General features: G+C 35.0%; 1 protein-coding gene across 2 annotated transcripts in view; it reads right to left on the bottom strand.

Moving 5' to 3' along the window:
- Nucleotides 1–3,739: 3,739 nt before the first annotated feature.
- The window catches only part of LOC143253826 (uncharacterized), a 45,333-nt gene continuing 27,940 nt past the window's right edge, over nt 3,740–21,132 (bottom strand). For both annotated transcript variants that reach the window (XM_076508244.1, XM_076508243.1), the window contains exons 4-6: nt 10,163–10,295; nt 7,675–7,914; nt 3,740–6,576 (exon numbers count right to left, since the gene is read on the bottom strand). In XM_076508244.1, the coding sequence (XP_076364359.1) occupies nt 6,392–6,576; nt 7,675–7,914; nt 10,163–10,295 (558 nt within the window). In that variant the 3' untranslated portion in view covers nt 3,740–6,391. The remainder of the gene's footprint in view (nt 6,577–7,674; nt 7,915–10,162; nt 10,296–21,132) is intronic.

The following is a 21,132-nucleotide window of genomic DNA, read 5'->3' as shown; positions in this document are numbered from 1 at the left end:
AGCTTTGTGCGAAATTCCAAAAACAAACAAATAAACTCTCTTGTTTATAAAACGAATTTCAATATTTAGACTTAGGTCTAAGAGTTTTATTTACTAAACCTAAATTTGACAGATCGGTGATAGATTACTGCATTGTTGCAATGACTTTAGTCGTGTGTTTGTAAATTACTATTGGTTGTAGGTTCTCACGTGACTGTTTTAAAATTAAATTGTGTTAATCTCAGTTCTCGTTTTCAAGCAAATGATGCTTATGAAAACTTGTATGAGTGATAAAATTTACGGTGCTAACACTAAAATATGACGATGTATCAGAAAGCAATAGGTCTATAATTTGTGATAAAAATCACAAAGAAAAAAAACTATACATTATGTTTTAAAATATATTTTAGGCTTTTTAATCTTTTAACTAAAATTCTACAAAGTACACACACAACTTCCACCTTCTAACACGTGCTAGGCTTCGATGTTATGTTTCTCGATTTTCACGGTTAATCAGAGATTACCTGCGTTAAACGTCAGTAATTTTAAAGGCAGGTAGCCTAGTCAAATTGAATATATTAAAACATGGGCGTAGCCAGTACGAACTTATACGTGTACTTCAACTATTAACTATAATAAATATTTAAATCGTGAGCATTACCCATCATAAGTAATTAACTTATTTGAATTCAAAAAATTATAACGTATGAACTTTTATTTAAATATATTAAAAAGCCTTAGCCCTAATTCTGGCTACGCCCCTGTAAAACGTGTTAACGAAAACATACCAAATTCGTACATAAATAAAATTCTCCTTCCAATGTCGCAGCTAACCTTACGAGTATTGGTTTAACTTCAAGTGTATTAAATGTCATATCTATTCTCTTACACACAGTAGTCAACCTGAACTGTCATTTTGTGTCAGACATAAATATTTATTTATAAATTTCTGGTCAAAATTAAGTAAGTTACGTACACCAGAACTAAAGAGTTACTTAAAAATAATAAAACTAGTCTTATACAACAAACTGCTTATAAACATTTTATAAAATAAACAAGCACAAAAACAATACATATAAGAACACAATAAATCAGTTTAACTTTCACATTACCGACTTGTTTTTAACAGAATTCACCACCGGTGGAGTCCACGTGCTATAACATATTGTAAAGAATTGACAAAATTAATTTTTTATGTATGAAACACACAAACTTCAATCAAAGTGTATTGAGGTTAATTGAAATACTGAGAGCATTTTTATTTTATTTGATTTCTGTTGTGTGACATGTTACCAGTGACTGTGAATCAGTCAAGGTCATGGCTACACAACAATTTTGTGTATAACTAGGATACAGAAACGTGTAATAAATTGATAAACACCCCATTGGCAATTCTAAGGTTAATAATACATACAGTCGTATCGTAGTGATATTTCGCGATGCTCAATAGAAAATAACCTTAATGCGATGATACTTAATTTTACAATGGATTAAAAATTATCTTAAAATATATAACCAATTATATCAGTTAAAGAGAAGATTGTTCTTAAGTTGAACAAAATTAATACTGCAGACTTGATTTTCAATATACCTAAATGATATTTTTAAACTTTCAGAAGGTGCGCGTAGTAATACATATCCAACAGAAAAATCTGATAAACAAACTACCATCCACACACTCAGACGCATAAAGATTATGCTGTATATCTATGACATCACACCAGTGGTAGTTTACCAGAATCACGTGATTTACTTCTGTACTGACACTGTGGCAGTAATTTGTTTTACATCTAGTTATCAAACATTTTGTGATTCTCTTGACCTTTATATTTTATATAAGGCATATATATATATATATACATATATATGTTATATAGCTATATAGTCAGTACCACAACTACATTATAACAATAGTGAAACAATAACTTTCTACACATTTTTGAGGATCGTTACGGTAAACTCGAGAAATAGAACATCACAGGAAGTTTAATAATTTAATGAATATTTTAATATCAAACAGTCTTATGTACTAGTTCTGAAGAAGCCGCAAAGTTATTTTACAATAACCTGCAGTATGAAGGGTTTTATTCTAACTTGATTATGAAAACGAGTAATTCATAGTGATAACTCGTTGGAAATGGAAATAAGCTTAATTTCCTGATTCATTCTGTCCTTTTTCCTTTCAAACATATTTCGAAAGAAACTGGACAACCCCTGGCAAATTAATAGGGCAAAATACTTTGTCTGTACAATTATAAATAAATACTTACAAATTTACATTTATAATCACTTTACAAGAGTAATACACTGCTGGCCAAGATCTTAAGGCCAATGAACATAAAGAAAAAGTATGCATCTTGCATTGTTAGACTCAACCACTTATTTCAATAGAGCCTCGAAAGATGAAAATAAGAAAAGGGAAAATAAAAATAAAAACTTTTTTAGCAATTAATAGGGAAAATGTGAACACTATGAAATTAGCCTAAATACTAGTTGGTCAAAAGTTTAAGACCATACTGAAACGAAGCGTTAATCGGTAAACACTTAACGAAATTTAGTCATTTGTGTTCAAGCATTACCGTTGTCAACGTCTCCCACTCACATCCCCTGTGTTACATTGGGTAAAAACATGGCAAAAGTTAAAAATTTTACAGAGTTTGAACGTGGCAGAATTGTCGAGCTGCAAAAGCAAGGTCTCTCTCAACGTGCCATCGCTGCTGAGATTGGGCGTAGTATAACTGATGTTGCAAATTTCTTGAAAGACCCTGAGGAATACGGAACGAGAATTTCAAGTGGTCGGCCCAAGAAAGTTTCGCCGACGTTGAGCAAGAGGATTAAGGCCCTTACAGATGCAGAATGCAGCTCAAGAACAATAATACGGCATCTACGAGAGAAAGGCTTTAAAAACCGTAAACATCTTCAAAGTCCACGCCTCCTTCCACACCACGAAACAGCTCGGTTAAACTTTGCTGAGAAGCACCAAACATAGGACGCAAAACAGTGAACGAAGGTTTTGTTCTCTGATGAGAACAAATTCAACCTGGATGGTCCAGATGGCATCCAACGTTATTGGCACGATAAGGATATCCCACCGGAGACATTTTCTACATGACACAGTGGAGAAGGTTCCATCATGATGTTGGGTGCTTTCTCTTTCAATGGAACAATGGAGCTTCAGGTTATACAGGGGCGTCAAACAGCAGCTGGCTACACTGGCATGTTGGAAAGAGCATCCTTATTGACTGAAGGCCCTCGCTTGTGTGGAAATGACTGGATCTTTCAGCAGGACAACGCTGCAATCCACAATGCCCGCAAGACAAAGGACTTTTTCATGGCAAATAACGAGATTCTTTTGGACCATCCAGCGTGTTCGCCGAACTGAACTCCACTGAAAATGTTTGGGGGTGGATGGCAAGGGAAGTCTGTAGAAATGGATATCAATTCCAAACAGTGCATGATCTTCGTGAAGCCATCTTCACCACTTGGAATAACATTCCAGCCAACCTTCTACAAACGCTTATATCGATCATGCCAAAGCGAATGTTTGAAGTTATTCGCAATGACAGCCGTGCAATTCACTACTGAGACCTCTTGTTGGGCATTTCCTAGCCTGTTTAGGACTTCTTTTTGGTATGGTCTTAAACTTTTGACCAGCTAGTATTTAGGCTAATTTCATTGAGTTCACATTTTCCCTATTAAATGCTAAAAAAAGTTTTATTTTTATTTTCCATTTTCTTATTTTCATCTTTCGAAGCTCTACTCAAATAAGTGGTTGAGTCTAACAACGCAAAATGCATATTTTTTATGTTCATTGGCCTTAAGATTTTGGCCAACAGTGTATTTAGCAACGATTACTTATCGATACTGCTTTCAACAGCAGTGACGTCACTTGCAAACGATGTATTTTGATTAAAAAAAAGTTTTAATTTCAAAGTGGTTTGTTAGAGTTGGTCCAGGTAAAGAAATTTCTTTTTAATCACACTATTACTGTGAAATAGTGAGCAACAGGTGAATATCAAGTGTTGAACAAATTTTAAATATTCACATTTTAAGCTTACAAGTCCTGAATTGAAAAAGTTAGTACATTTGATTTTGCTGTTGTTGTTCTTATAGTTCTTTTGTTTCGTAATCAAGATTCCCTTTCGAATGGCTTCACGAACTTTAATTTATGAAATATGTACATGTTGTTATACAGTTACATGTTACATAGTTTATAAATCAAGTGTTAAAAATACAGTATTCCAGGAGATAAATTATTTGAAGGCTTGATAATTAGTTGAAAATAGAAAGGGTAACCTAAATTTGATCTATAAATTGTGCTTTGCTGTTGTTTTGTTTCCATTTGATAAAATCTAGAGGCCAAGCGTGTTAAGGCGTGCGACTCGTAATCTGAGGGTCGCGGGTTGGCATCCCCATCGCGCCAAACATGCTCGCCCTTTCAGCCGTGGGGGAGTTATAATATGACGGTCAGTCCCACTATTCGTTGGTAAAAGAGTAGCCCAAGAGTTGACGGTAAGTGTCTTACCTCTAGTCTTACACTGCTAAATTAAGGACGGCTGGCACAGATAGCCCTCGAGTAGCTTTGTGCGAAATTCAAAACAAACAAACAAACAATAAAATCTAGTAGCTATGAATTTAGGTGTTGCAAGAAAAAGAATGACACCTGAACAACTTAATAGTTTTATGGCTCAAATACCTGAAACTTGTAATTAAATCATTAAGAAAAAAATATTTATTTGTGAAACAGTGACCACGTTAAACATTTTTTTCGCAATTTAAGTTAAAAAACTTCAGTTTATCTACATGATAAACAATAATAACTTGTTGTTCATTTCCTTTTTGTTTGTCTCTAGCATGAGAATAAATCCTATTGATTTTAGTTTAAAGCATTGTTTGTTTGAAATTAAATACAAACCTACATAAGAGGATATTTGTGACTTGCCCACCACGGTTTCGAAAGCCGGTTTCTAGCGTTATAAGTCCATAGACTGTGCCACAGGTAAACGTATGTATAATACTGTTAAAAAATTTATACGCAATCAGAAAATCAAACGATAGTTGCTCCGACTCGTTAAAAGTATTAAATAACATAAATACATTACGATTAATGTGTTGCAGTAAATGGAACTTGTTTAAGTCTGTTTTTTTTTGTTTTTCAAGAAACAAATTCAATAGCCATTGATCTGAGAATCAGGTGGGTGCTAGTGAATAGCGTCTATTGCCATACCTATGGCTACTGTAATCAAACAGTGGGATTTAACGGTCACTCTTACAACGTACCCATTGCTCCAAAGTGCAGAGCGCGTTTCTGCCTCAACAATACGTGAACAATGGAACTTAAAATTCAGTGTGTTTACCATAGACCACACCCGACACGATGTAATAGTCTTACGTCCAAAACTGTTACATGGAATTTGACACGGAACACCTTATTGGACGCTGTTATTGATATTGAAGTGAAACACATGAAGTATTAAGTCTAATACGTTGATTAGACTTTAAACTATCACATCTTAAGATCAAATTAACATAATCAAGATGGGTCCGTTGTCAGCAAAAGATCGTTGATCACACCTGATTGGACTCAGAAGTTTCAAAAGTTCCACTGATCTACTTCAGGATTACTCTTCACTTAACATAGAAAGTAAAATAAAACTTACATGTTGGGACGAATTTAATAAACTCTAAAAATAGAGGTGTTGGAAATTAAAAGATCCTTAACGTGTATTTAAAATTACACATAAGAATAAAACAGAAAATTCCGAGTTTTGCGCTAACATCTCCCTTCAAATAAACATGTTAATTACATATTGTGATTTGGAAAATCAAATACATCACCAGGGCTGAACTTTGTTTGAAAAGGGGAGGAAGATAAAACAGACAAAAACACTAACTCAATCTAATATAGTTGTTAATAAGTGTATGTACAATAACTAGAAAAGTGGAGGGGTATGTTTCCCTTCTACTCAGTGTTAGGTGCTAATGAAACACACTATCATATTCTGAAATGATTTAGAAAGTAGTTCACGTGAAACTGGTGATAATGGAAGCTCATTAATATAGTAGTCAGAGGACTACGATACAAGAAAATCAGTTACTATACACTACCTGGTTAAATTTGAGTCGATTATTTACTATTGGTAATACAAGGTTGTCCAAAATTATCTTTTCTATACAAGGTGGGCTACAAGACGTTGAAAACTGCATGTTTCTATTTTCTTAGTTATTTAATAATTATTTTTTTTAAATATGGAAGATAATGTTTAGACCACCCTGTACAACAAGCTTATTACATAATATTTCACGAGTTATGTTTCAAAGTATACAATGAATGAAACTGCACACACAAGATGTGCAATACGAAACGGCGAGGTGAAATATGATAGCTTTATATAAATATAATGATCAGAGCTTATCTCGACTCGAAAGAGTTAATAAAGTTCTTCTTTCGCTGTTTTTCGTCTTCGTCATGTTTTGCAACAGTTAAAAGCATGGATCGACGGCGATGAGAACTTTCTAATTCTTCACTGTCACTAACACTAACTACAGGTGGCGTTAAAAGTAGGTCTTGTGCAGACGTTGAGGAAATTATGTTTTCTGAAATAAAACGAAAGGTAAATTAATTATTTCTAATATATTGACATAATTTATTTCAAGTAACTTAAAGTTAGAAACATCTGTATAATCTTACTTTCATTAAAGTATGTATTAAAATTTCTATTTTATTTTCTACCAAGATCATTTACAGTAAAGTACCGAATTCCTGAACCAGACAAAAATATCATAGAAATTCAATTTCACAAAAAGGAGCAATCGTAAATAACTTGTAAGCCTTAAAATTAAAAAGAGAAATATCTATGTTGTTGTGATTAAAAAAAAAACTATTTATTACTTGGACTCAAATGATATTACAAACATCTCACGCAAGGGTATCATTTGAACTTTAAAGATGTGATAAAACGTTAGGCTTAAACTGAATCCATTTTAAACGCAGTATATATAACAATGTTGTTTCTGTCATTGGGTGTGTTATTTTAAATTATTTTTGGTGAATATAATAACAAGGCCAGTTCTCGTAACAATAACGAATTAACTTATTGCGTCAATAAACGTTTGCTACAAGCGCATTCCATTTGAGGCCTAATTCAAAGTAAAACATTTCAATAGAAATTCGGAAACTAACATAAGCCTAAGTTAGCTTAGATTTAAAATCAAATGCATAATTCATAGGTTAACTGAACAGCGATAACTCTTACAAGTAATAATAATTGAGTACTTGCATTGACTCAATAGTCAAACATACTAAATTATATAGAGACCATGTCTTCCCGATTATTAACATTCATGAAATATCCATATTTCTACACTTAACATACCTTTAAATTAAAAGACATTAAAAATATGGCTTATAAAAGTAAGGTACTTCTTACGTGTTAGAACAGTTTCAAGGCCTTCTACCTGTCGAATAGTGTTTTACTATTAGCAACGGTAGAGAAATAGTACAGTGGCCACTACAGACCATAATTTCTCAGTCATGCTAAACATCTCATGGAAAATAATAAAACGTGTCATTTTGAGGAAGCTATTGATAAAATTAAAATAAAGTTACAGACACACTCAAAGTTCATGTCGTTGCCGCCAAATCTTTTTTAACTTAATTTCATTTATTTGCTATCAAAAGTGAGAATAAGTTACCTGTTTTAGACCTAAACCGTTTTAAAGGCTTGAGACTCCTCACAGTTTCTCCATTTAGAGGTGTAAGTGTTCCTATGGTAGATAATGGCCTAAAATTTGAATAATCGGAAACGGGACGTGTCTCCCCGATTGAACTCTCTTTAGTTTTTTGGAGTGGTTGAGAAAATAACGAGAGGTTTGGTTGAGGTGTGACAGGACTTTGTCGGTTGCGATCCATACTGGCCGTCGGTATGGGGCGAGCTAAGTCAGAGACATTGTTAAATAAAAATGAAAGGTCAAAATACAGCAACTAAACAAAGAAAGAACACTGAAAACGATATCGTTTTGTGTCAGAAACATATTAGTAATTGCTACACAGTGGTAATCAATTCTTATTTCAGAGGCGCTGAACTTAACAGTTTAATAAAATATTGAAGTTTCTTTCATTTCTTTATGTGAATTATTTAGTTGGCACGCCACTACACAAGTAATAGTACAAAGCTGTCAGATACTTTTACATTTTAACAGAATTACCTTAAAACCTGGTAATAAAGTAATTTTGTTTCAGTCATTTTACAGAATCTCAAGTATATGATATTTTACTGAGAACTGAAACTAAAATATCACTAATAACATTCTCAATTATTATTTAAGGATAAACCACAATCATTTATATGATTTTAAGCGGTGAAAGTAATGACATTTGATAAAACTGTACACAAGAAAAGGGTAAAACTATATTTATTATTTTCAATTTTGATGTTTTTTCCTAGTCCATCACGAACACTATTAAATATTAACTTCTCTTACGCAGCGTCCTCTGGTGGCTCAGAGGTAAACTTCGGAGTTTATAATGCTAAGTTCGAATTTTGTGATTGCACGGTTCAGCCCATTGTGGTTACTTGGTTTTTGTAGTGACGGAGTCTATTCAATTAACATATTATTTTTATCCACTTCTACCACAGAATAGGCCCGGCATGGCCAGGTGTGTTAAGGTGTGCGACTCGTAATCTGAGGGTCTCGAGTTCGTATCTCCGTCGCACCAAACATGTTCACCCCTTTTAGCCGTGGGAGCGTTATAATGTGACGGTCAATCCCACTATTCGTTGGTAAAAGAGTAGCACAAGAGTTGGTGGTGGGTGGTGATGACTAGCTGCCTTCCCTCTAGCCTTACACTGCTAAATTAGGGACGGCTAGCACAGATAGCCCTCGAATAGCTTTGCGCGAAATTCAAAAACAAACAAAACAAACATCTACCACAGAAATGTGTAAAATCTTTAATATCTAGTTGTCTTTAGGGTATCTTTCATTTAGTATTTCACTAACTGTAAAGCTAATGTAAGAAACCATAATGGATTATTTTGAAATTATAAGTTATAATGTTATAAGTGGTTAAACTAGAAAAAATTATTTGATAAAGACAGTTAGTTATATGAATAACTATTGTATAAAACAATGTTGAAGTGCTAAGTTTTCTCCTCAGATCACACATGTCTGAACACAGCCTAACAATCACAGATCTCTAAATCTAGACTAACAATCACAAGTTTCTAAACTTAGCCGAACAATCATAGGTTTCTAAATCTAGCCTAACAATCACAGGTTTCTAAATCTCGCCTGACAATCACGGGTTTCTAAATGTAGCCTACTAATCACATGTTTCTAAATTTAGCCTAATAATAACAGGTTTCTAAATCTAGCCTAACAATCACAGGTTTCTAAATCTAGCCTAACAATCACAGGTTTCTAAATGTAGCCTAATAATCACAGATCTCTGAATCTAGCCTGACAATTACAAGTTTCTAAATCTAGCTTAATAATTACAGGTTTCTAAATCTAGCCTAACAATCACAGGTTTCTAAAGGTAGCCTAACAATCACAGATCTCTGAATCTAGCCTGACAATTACAAGTTTCTAAATCTAACCTGATAATCACAGGTTTCTAAATCTAGCCTAATAATCACAGGTTTCTAAATCTAGCCTAACAATCACAAATCTCTAAATCTAGCCTAATAATCACAGGTTTCTAAATGTAGCCTAATAATCACAGATCTCTGAATCTAGCCTGACAATTACATGTTTCTAAATCTAGCCTGATAATCACATGTTTCTAAATCTAGCCTAATAATCACAGGTTTCTAAATCTAGCCTAACAATCACAGATCTCTAAATCTAGCCTAATAATCACAGGTTTCTAAATGTAGCCTAATAATCACAGATTTCTAAATGTAGTCTAATAATCACAGGTTTCTAAATCTAGCTTAACAGTAGGATGTGTATGAATCTAGCCTAACAAACACAGGTTTCTAAATAAAGGCTAACAAACACAGGTTCCTAAATAAAGGCTAAGAAACACAGGTTTCTAAATAAAGGCTAACAATCACAAGTGTTTAAATTTAACCTAACAATCACAGGTTTCTAAGTATAGGCAACAATCACGGATTTCAGTTTATACTCCCAACGATCGGTGATTTCTATTTCATTACTAGGACATATATCATACACTTACTAAGATATAATTTCTGCTTTTGAGATTCCAGTATTTCTTTGAATCCCGAGTCCAGTACTCCAACTCCAGATTTTGACATAATAGGTTTGAGAGGCTTAGCTTCCTTTTTCTCCAATGACTCTAAAGGTGAAAGCTTGAAAAACATTTTTGTGTAAATCAAATATAGTACGAATTTATCCATTTTTTAACTATTGTATTAAACCTGAGACAGGAAATTTCACCTATTTCTGTAAGCATATTTTAGCTCAAATTACTACAGGTTTCACATAAACTTAAAACGTTTCAAATCGGGTTTCGATACCAGTGGTAGACAGTACACAAACAAATGTATTATGTAACTTTATACTTACCAACAAGCAAACGAAAATAATTTATACAAAAAATATTAAAAACTGTATTAAAGTCAAAACCTAGCTCACTATTGATAAGGGTTAAAAAAAAAAACGTTCTACGTTGAAACAAACTAAAAGACAGTTTCTACGCTTACTTCTATGCAGAACTTACAATACAAAGCCATACTGGCCAATGTCCAGCAAGAATGACATTTGTAAATATGGCACCGTCAGAAACGTTTCCAGAAACAATGGCACCAATAATGATGTCTCTGCCATCAGTAAAAATGGTGGTACCAGTAATGCAAAATGCGAAAGAGCTACTTTGCTGGTATTTATACGGAGCTGAAAAATATATACATATAAACCTGTTTGTTGTTAAACACAAAGCTACCCAGTGGGCTATCTGTGTCGTACCCGTCACAGGTAACGAATCCCGATATTTTGTGTTATAATATTATATAAGAAACGGTATAATTTTTTGTTATCACAGTCCATTATTATTAATGCCCTTAATCAATGTCATTTTTACTCTCCTACTGTCACGGAGACCGAAGTTCGAGTCTGTGTAACATAGGCCTAACTTATAACTCACAAGTTATTAATATACTACAACTGACTGCTCATACAAAAATAACAACAGAAAGTACTGGTTATTTATTCTATTACATACGTTGATTATTTCTGTAATAATAGAGGGCTTGGTGAGTTATATTGACTCGATTTCTAATATGAAAATTTGCACATCACGCGACAACCACAGCGGATATGAAGTCATGATAGAAGAGAATGAATCAGAACTACATTTTGACATTGTTAACCGTTATGTTTTGAGACTTTTGATATTGTTGCTCTACGTAAAGTTAATAATAATTTAATATTAGCTATTCAGTTGCCATCTGCACTTCATACACCCTGAGGCTCAAACTCAGAACTTTAGCGTTTCAAGCCTTAAAGCTTACCATTAAACCATTGGAGAGGGACATTGGCTTTTGTAAAAATTATGTTAATATTAGTAAAGTGGAATTTGTTTTAAAATAAAAACGCTTTATTTCTTGTAAAAGAATTAACTAATCAGTTAAGGTTTGAAAAAATGGGACCGCTGTCGTAGTTGTTTTAATATCATGGTTAGCTCACGATTTTTTTAGCTTTGTGCTTCTTATTTTACTGTAATGAACTTCATTTTCTTTAGCTCAATTCACCATTGGCAGCCATCAACAATCCCTTCAGGAATATCTTACCTGGTAATGGACACCCCTTCCCCCAAAATCATAAAAGATACTTTTTGTTACTTGTAAGATCTTTACTTTTATTGCGAACATTTTAATATGAGATTCTCTCGTATGTATTGAGTTCCACGAATTTGTATTTAAAGACTGATATTAATTTGTTTGAAATGTGTCACTGGAACGAACATATATATATATATAAAGATCATGTCCAGTACGTGGCATTGTGTTATTTTTAACTGGCATAATGTTCGTCTTGCGTGTAGGGATATTCCAGTTTGAAATAAATGTTATCAAACTTGCACAATATTTTATAACGTAACTAATGAGGTGTTTCACTAAAAAAGAAGAAAACCTTGAGAGTTAAGACTAATTTTTTTAACGAGAGTTTATTCTTAATGGATTTCAAAATACAGCAACAATATAAATAAATTTGTCTTGAAATAATTAGTAAAACTGTAAAACTTCCATTTAAAAAAATACAGATTTCTATTTTAAATATTTAGTAGATATGTTCCTTAAAGAAATGACTTAACTTACCATTAAGTTTCTTTGTTTTTTTTTTAATTTAGAGCAAAGCTACACGAGAGCTATCTGTGTTAGCCGTCCCTAATTTAGCAGTGTAAGAGTAGAAGAAGGCAGCTAGTCATCACCACCCACCGCCAACTCTTGGGTTGCTATTTTACCAACGAATAGTGGGATTGACCGTCACGTTATAACGCCCCCACTGTTTAAATGGCGAGCATGTTTGATGCAATGGGGATTCGAACGCCTTAACTCACCTGGCCATGCCGGGCCTATCATTAAATACGGTAGTACTTAATATAAGGTATCGTGATAAAATAGAATGGTGGCCAAAAAATCGCCCATTTAAAACAACCTTTAAAACGTCTCAGTATTAGCAACGACTGTTTCACGGTATCGGCTGAGCAAAACTGAAACTTATTGTGCTTACAAAGCTGCCTAATTCATTATATAAATATTTATGGAGTAAATCAAATTTTCACTATTTCAAAGAATTTTTATCAAAGTAAGTGAGTAAGTGACTTTTCCAGACAAGTGTAGAGAAAAAATGATGAACCTTATCACTTTAATTCTTTCACATAATTATTCCATTTTAAATCCCAATAATTCTTTTCTTGTACAGAAAATAATACTATCGTATATATAAATATAATACAATTGTCTACTGTATGTCCATGCAACTACTTTGCAGGGTGTGGATGGATCTTCACGTAAATTGACATGGAGGCTTCTTAGGTCCATGCGGAAGTACATACAAGTTTTTAGTTCTGCGGTTTTTGTTGTTTTGATTTTCTTGTTTCGCTACATTTCGTAACATTAAAAACGTGGGTTACGTATATATCGATCCTGTCTCGTCTTTATTAAGTTAATTTTTTTTATTGGACTTGTGATTAAGGCGTTGATAAAATGTGTATACAAAATTCTGATTAAAGAGTTTTGAAAACAGAATGAACGTTAAGAACCTGTTAACAAAGGATAACTAGTTAACGTACTCGTCCAATGTACAGGATAGGCATAGCGATCCAAACTTAGATCGACCCCAGCAACAATGTTTAAAAGGGAAGAGGCTTGTTAACAAAAATTGGTACTTCTCAAGCATCGTAAGGCAAACGTTTTTTTTTGTTTTTGTGTGTGTGTGTTTTTTTTTTTTTTTTTTGGGGGGGGGGAGAGTAATAGTGAGAGAAACTATGGTGGGTTGTTTCCGATACACATAGGATAAAAAACACGATAAAAACAAGTACATTCTCATCTATTGCTAAACACTTTGACGTATAAACACTTAAAATATGTAATTAAACAGTGAATTATCGCTTGTTAACACTTAATAATATGTTATAGGTAGTTTCTACTGTAAAGACCTAAAAGTCACTGTTTTCCATTAAGTTGTAAAACTGAAACAGTTTTTTCAATACTTCATAACTCGCAACAAGGAAAGTGAAAATCAGGTTATCGTTTGGTAGCTGTTGATAGTTTTTATGCACGAGAAAGTGGGTATTTTGAGGGTATAAGAAGAGGGTTTTGAGTACGTCACTGATTGAGGGTCCTATCAATGTCACTTGCCTTGGGACTCTAATAACGTTCTATAGGCTTAATTTGTAAATAGGTAGTGTAACAAAAGACCATTGAACATGTGACTTACGGAATTCATCCAGACCAGTTTTTATACCCTCATCAATGGCTTAAAGAAATAATCGTTACTGTAAATTAAAAATTATGTTTCTACATTAACACTACCCGCCCATCATCCTTATTTTCAGTTCAGACTTAGTGTTTCACCCTAATCCAACAATACACTTAATCTTAGGTAGTGGTCAGTGACAGTCTACTACACTAAACAATGATCCCTGGAGTCAAGTCATTTTAATAGTATATATGTGGTAGTTGAATCCTAGCGAGAAGTTAAGAAATAAGAATGAATTCTTTTCATGACGTTATTTTTATTTTTACAATTTTGACGAAGGTAGGAACGAGTAAAGGGAACAAGGGATAAACCACATAATTCTTATCATTCCAGAGGCTGTAAAGAGGAAGCCCTTTATTAATCTAAAAATAAAAGTAACAAATAATTAATTTTACCCCCTCCAACTATCACGTAGCACTTCTAAACCTTTTAGTTCTGTGTTTTCTTTAGTAACACTTACATACTCACATTGTTCATGTACAAAATGGTAGAATTAATGATTTTATGCTTTAAATGACGAAAACATCGTGAAATGGCCAGGTAGTTAGGGCGCGCGACTCATAATCTGTGAATCGCGGGTTCGAATCTTCGTCACACCAAACATGCTCGCCCCTTTTAGCCGTGGGGACGTTATAATGTGACAGTCAATCCCGCTATTCTTTGGTAAAAGAGTAGTCCAAGAGTTGGCGGTGAATGGTGATGATTAGCTGCCTTTCCTCTTGTCTATCACCGCTAAATTAGGAATGGCTAACGCAGATAGCCTTCGTGTAACTTTGGGCGAAAATAAAATAAACAAACATCGTGGCCTTTACTGCTAGCCCCCAGTGTCACAGTAGTATGTCTGCGGACTTAAAACGCTAGAATTCGAGTTTCGACACCCGTGGTGGGCAAAGCACAGATAGCCCATTGTGTTGCTTTGTGCTTAACTTCAAAACAAACAAACGTTACTGGTGTGTACGATGTTTATGATACAACTATTCCAACTTCTCCTGCCTTAATCTTGTATATTACCACACTTCACAAATTATTTATACCATGTCTTAAAAAACAGTCAGAATTTTCTGTATCTTAGCTGTAACAAGACCCAATTACGTTATTGAACAACGTCAGTGACAAACTGGAGTTCGTTTTTACACATAAATTACAAGAAATCTAATGAGCGGTTATGTGATCTTAATAGAAGTGTCCATTAGTAGAGTCCATGTTTACAAATGTTTTGTAAAGAGATATAATCGGACACTTGTGCCATTCTTAAAACAAATAACTCGTTGAATATACGAGTCAATATGGCTCCTTTTTCTATCTCTTTTGCTGCAAATTTGTGAACACAGACTACAAGGAAGGGTGGAATTTCTTTAACACACTGATAAATGCAGAATTGGATGTTAAACTTGGCTTCAGTTAATTATATCACCGAAGTTCAAAGTTTTGGTGATGGGAGAGAAACCTTCCAGAAAGTTGTTGGCCAATTGACCGCGATGGTGATTATCATTCACCAGAAGAAAGTTCTGACCAACACTAGTGCTGATATCTTCCTACTGTGCTACCACTATCACTTGGATCTCTTTCCTTTCATCAAACTAGTGCCGGGTCTGGGTCTGTCCACTCTCCAGGTGGGTTCAGTCTCATATCAGTTCTGATCAACACTAGTGCTGATATCTATCTTCCTACTGTGCTACCACTATCACTTGGATCTCTTTCCTTTCATCAAACTAGTGCCGGGTCTGGGTCTGTCCACTCTCCAGGTGGGTTCAGTCTCATATCAGTTCTGACCAACACTAGTGCTGATATCTATCTCCCTACTGTGCTACCACTATCACTTGGATCTCTTTCCTTTCATCAAACTAGTGCCGGGTCTGGGTCTGTCCACTCTCCAGGTGGGTTCAGTCTCATATCAGTTCTGACCAACACTAGTGCTGATATCTATCTTCCTACTGTGCTACCACTATCACTTGGATCTTTTTCCTTTCATCAAACTAGTGCCGGGTCTGGGTCTGTCCACTCTCCAGGTGGGTTCAGTCTCATATCAGTTCTGACCAACACTAGTGCTGATATCTATCTTCCTACTGTGCTACCACTATCACTTAGATCTCTTTCCTTTCATCAAACTAGTGCCGGGTCTGGGTCTGTCCACTCTCCAGGTGGGTTCAGTCTCATATCAGTTCTGACCAACACTAGTGCTGATATCTATCTCCCTACTGTGCTACCACTATCACTTGGATCTCTTTCCTTTCATCAAACTAGTGCCGGGTCTGGGTCTGTCCACTCTCCAGGTGGGTTCAGTCTCATATCAGTTCTGACCAACACTAGTGCTGATATCTATCTTCCTACTGTGCTACCACTATCACTTGGATCTCTTTCCTTTCATCAAACTAGTGCCGGGTCTGGGTCTGTCCACTCTCCAGGAGGGTTCAGTCTCATATCTAATTGCTGTGTAGAGTGTGAATTATCTTAGAAAAAGACATCAACTTGCTTATGATTTGGCCAATTTAGATATCATTCATCATACTGAAGAGGAGAAACTTTGCGGTTATAAACACACACTGGTTGTTTCTTCTAACTACTGCACCGAGCTGTTGATTGAGTTAGAGAGCAGAGACCCACCAACTGCACTTAGCTGTGGTCAACAATAATCTGTCCAGATGCCCGGCTAACTGTAGTGATAGAATTAAAGGAGTCTAACCGCACATTGGGAAACTTGTAGCAATTCCTCCATGACCTTTTGCGTTTGATTTGTTTTTACTAGACCAATTGCTCTCCATATCGTGTAGCTGTAGTCTTTGTGGTCTTGTCATCATCATGGATCTTTTCACACATTCTACTAACCAGTGTCAAGATCACATAAATGTGAACATCAGTCATACGACTAGTCACCTGGCATTCCTTTCTGGAAAAAAAGTGAACAGCGAGTACCTGAATTGTTCAAGTTCAAATGTTATCAAATGCCGGTGATAAAACTAGCGATATTAATTATTTAGTATTCTGAACCACGGAGTGATTTTTGGACAAGTTTAAAAAACTTACCCAAAATCGCATACTCTTTATTACCATATGTTGTCACGGGCGTTACAAAGTAATCCAGTGCGCAGATAACTCCAGGAAAGAATCTTAATAGTTATAAATGTGTCCCACACTTGGCAGGTACTGAACCGTATATCTTGTGTACCCACACTTGGCAGATTTGACATAAAAAAATATATTCTGGTGTATATATGACTTTATTACTTATATAGCTGTACATTACATATAACGTAAAAAAATTGCTTTCGATATCCAAGATGGGCATAGCACAATTAGCCAATTATATAGCATAATAACAAACATGTACTGACAATCCTCCATTTTCATATGTCTTCCAGCTCTTTGTGTTTCGTTTTTCCAGTTTTCGATTTATGTTATCCATATTTCTCTTATCATCTAACAAGTAACGCGATATTTCTTTACGGTGTGAACAATTGTTTGTTTGTTTGTTTTTGAATTTCGCACAAAGCTACTCGAGGGCTATCTGTGCTAGCCGTCCCTAATTTAGTAGTGTAAGACTAGAGGGAAGGCAGCTAGTCATCACCACCCACCGCCAACTCTTGGGCTATTCTTTTACCAACGAATAGTGGGATTGACCGTCACATTATAACGCCCCCACGGCTGAAAGGGCGAGCATGTTTGGCGCGACGGGGATGCGAACCCGCGACCCTCAGATTACGAGTCGCACGCCTTAACACGCTTGGCCATGCCGGGCCAGGTGTGAACAAAATGACAAAACAGACATGGTACAGTTTAAACAAACTTGTGAAATTAATTAAGAAATGATACATTTGTTTGTTTTTTGTTACGCACAAAGCTACACAAAGGGCTATCTGTGCTCTGCCCACCACATGTATCGAACACTGGTTTTAGTAGCCTAAGTCCTCAGATTTACCACTGTGCTATTGGGAGGCGAAATGATATGTAAAAAGTTTAAACAATCAAGGTAACGATAATTATATAATGTATAAAAGTGCTGGAAGAACTACATACGTATATGATATATTTCATATAAAATAAAAAAGAATAAATTGTCGCACAGTTACTAAGTTGTTTATTGAAAACAAGCGAGCGTCGTTTTCAAAAAATCGAAATGCAACTTCACGTATATGGCATTTTATAGATCTGTCTACAACAGTCTGACCTTGATTAGAAGAATATGTGTATTTACGTCACTTCCTATTTTTATTATAATTGCCTGTATGTCACTTCCTGTTTATATTATAATTCCCATAGTTATGTAACCTTTTGTTTTTATTATTATTTCCTGGTGCGTCACCTCCTGTTTATATTATAATCCTTATAGTTACATCACCTCATATTCTTATTATAATCATGTGGTACGTCATATTTTGTTTTGATTATAAACATATGGTACATCACATCCTGTTTTTATTATAATTCACATATTTACGTCATATCCTGTTTTTATTATAATTCGCATAGTTACGTTACTTTCTGTTCTTATTATAATCAACTGGTGTCAGGTATGATCTTACAAAGAACTATGACTAATTCACACGTCTAGCGTTAAATGACTGGTGAATAATTTTAGTCCCAACTCTAGTCTTCCCACATGACGTAAAACAAAGAGACAGTTCTAGGTTTTGACAGAAAATGGCAGCGGTATGGAAGTGCCCAGCCATATCATAGTGTGAGACAAGTCTCAACACATTAGTCTCATATACAGAAGAATAACATTACCTTAGTAATAGGAGTATTCGAATAATTTGGACATGAAACCCGGTAGGTGTACACCGTTCATTAGATTTGATCTCTATTTGTAAGCCTTACGTGTAAAAGAGACGGGGAATTACATATAAGCATTATAACACATGCCTCTCAGTGGCTCAGAGTTACGTTTGTAGCCATAAAACTCGAGAAATCTGAGAAAAAAAATTTCTATATCCCAAACAATAACAATAAAATGTGTTATTCAACCATATCAAGACGAGGTTAGACAGTGGTTAGCGTAACAGTTCAACCTCCGAGGGTAATATGGAGGTATAAATCTGAACACCAACCCTCTTGTATCATTCCTCTGACAGTTCTGAAGGTATATGATAAGTGTTGTGACAATCGGACCGGCGGTTCGTCAGTTATATGCAGGCACACACACAAAATAAGGGTTTAGATACGAAAACAAAATATTTTGTATCTGCATTTTTAGACTTTCTTTTTGAGACTACACAACTTAACTGTCCCTGATTTAAACTGATAGACTAGTTAGTTAACAACGCTCACCGCCAACTCTTGAGTTATTATTGTATGAACGTTTATCCTTTAGCGTACCGCGGTCCTAAAAGGCAAAACGAGTTTTTTTAGGCTACGGGACGCGAACTCTGAACTCTTGAGTTCACATTCCGGGTATGCAAGCTACTAGGCCACGTCCGGCTCAAAACAAAGGTCATAAGAAAGAAAGTTTACCCATGAAGTAAAGCAACCCAAAACCCATTTTTTGTAGTTTAGCCTAACTGTTGAGAAAGTACATGTCATAATATAAAAAACGTATATAAATATAAGTATAAAAATATACATATAACTAAATTAACAAAACAAACTAAAAGGCAAAGAATACAATATATATGCATGTGTGTGTATAAAAACTATAAACTAGTGGGGGAAAACTTTACTTTTTTTCAGCAGTAACGGAAGACAAGACAAAAATCTTAAGCCTAAATCCTTGGCATATTTTTTGTTTTGTTTTGAACAGTGGAAGGGATTTGGAGATCGGCTAGAAACAGTGCAAAACTGAAACCCAAATAAAACAAATTTCAGAGGAGTACTTATACGTAGCGAAACGTTTAGGATCTTAAACAGTATTTATAAGATTGTAGTCAAACATCGCCACATTTTCAGTTTCTTCGACTTAAGTCTTGTGTCTCTTACGTCGTTGAATAAATTATTTTAACAGTCGAACATCTGAAAGCTATTTTTTTCCGTATATATAAAATAAATGGTGTTTTGGTTAGTAATAGATGCATCCTTCCACAAGTCCACGTCCCACCAAACACTTTTTCAGCTACAGGGGGTGTTAATAATATGACGCTTAATCCCACTATTCTTTGGTAAAAGGGTATCCTAAACGTTGATGACGGGTAATGTTGACTAGCTGCCTTGCTAAATCAGGGATGGCTTGCGCAAAGAACCGTCGTGTAGGTTTACGCGAAATTGAAACCAAAGCAATCTCCTTGCACATTTGCCGAAAGAATCAGAGAAAAATATGACAGTCCTGTAAATTACGAGAAAACACGTTGTCGTAGTTTCTCAAATACATCGTTTAGTTGAATGATATAAGCTTACCTGCAACTTGTCCATGAACAAGATTCATTCCACCTGCTACAAGCCTCGCTAATGTAATAATTTCACCAGCTGACTCGTGCTCTGCGTGCGTCAGCCAAGCCTGCATGATATTCTCGTGCTTTGGCAAGTTTGTTCGACGTTGGTAATCAATAGGAACCAATACAAAGTTTTGTTTTCTATTTTGAAAAAAAGTTTCGGTGTTTACATGCAATATTTGACACGCGCAAACTTAGCAGAAAAAGTCTTTTTGTGTCTATCTATGCCTTTCATTCTTTCTTTTTATATATAAATGTATTTATCTCTTTGTATCTCTATCACTCACTCCCTTCTTCTCTGTACGTATCGTTTTCACTCTCTATCTACCTCTTTTTGTATCCTTCTATCTCTATCTACTCTCTAATTTTCATAACCCAATATCTGTTTACCTTTCCACTAGCTTCACTTGCCAGTTCCAAAGTTTATTGTTTTCTGTTATGGACGTATATTTTTGTGATATATTAAGCAAGTCATCCAGCAACTTCCTCAGTTAGTAACTTTCTTGCTTCCAGTTTGGCGATATAATATGATGAGATGCATTTAACGAACCACCTTGAGGTTTTTACGCCTTTAATCAATATAAAAGCTATAACAAGTATAGTGAAGTATTTATCTACGACAGGACGTTTATAAAACGGGACTATAGGCTTTTTATTAATTAGATATTGAACACTAATGTAGCTTTTAATTTCCCAGACTCCAAAATTCGCCTGACTTTAGCTCCGTGGGAGGCGCTTCGCGAGACCGCTTTCGTGCGATAAATTGATTCAACGCTATAACTCGGTACCGCGTTCATGAAATAATTTGAAACAACGCTGTAACACAGGATTATGTTCATACAAT

This window comes from Tachypleus tridentatus, chromosome 6 (assembly GCF_004210375.1).
Source record: "Tachypleus tridentatus isolate NWPU-2018 chromosome 6, ASM421037v1, whole genome shotgun sequence".
Lineage (NCBI taxonomy): Eukaryota > Metazoa > Arthropoda > Merostomata > Xiphosura > Limulidae > Tachypleus > Tachypleus tridentatus.
Note: the sequence above shows the minus strand (reverse complement) of the source record. Positions and strands in the feature narration are given on the sequence as shown.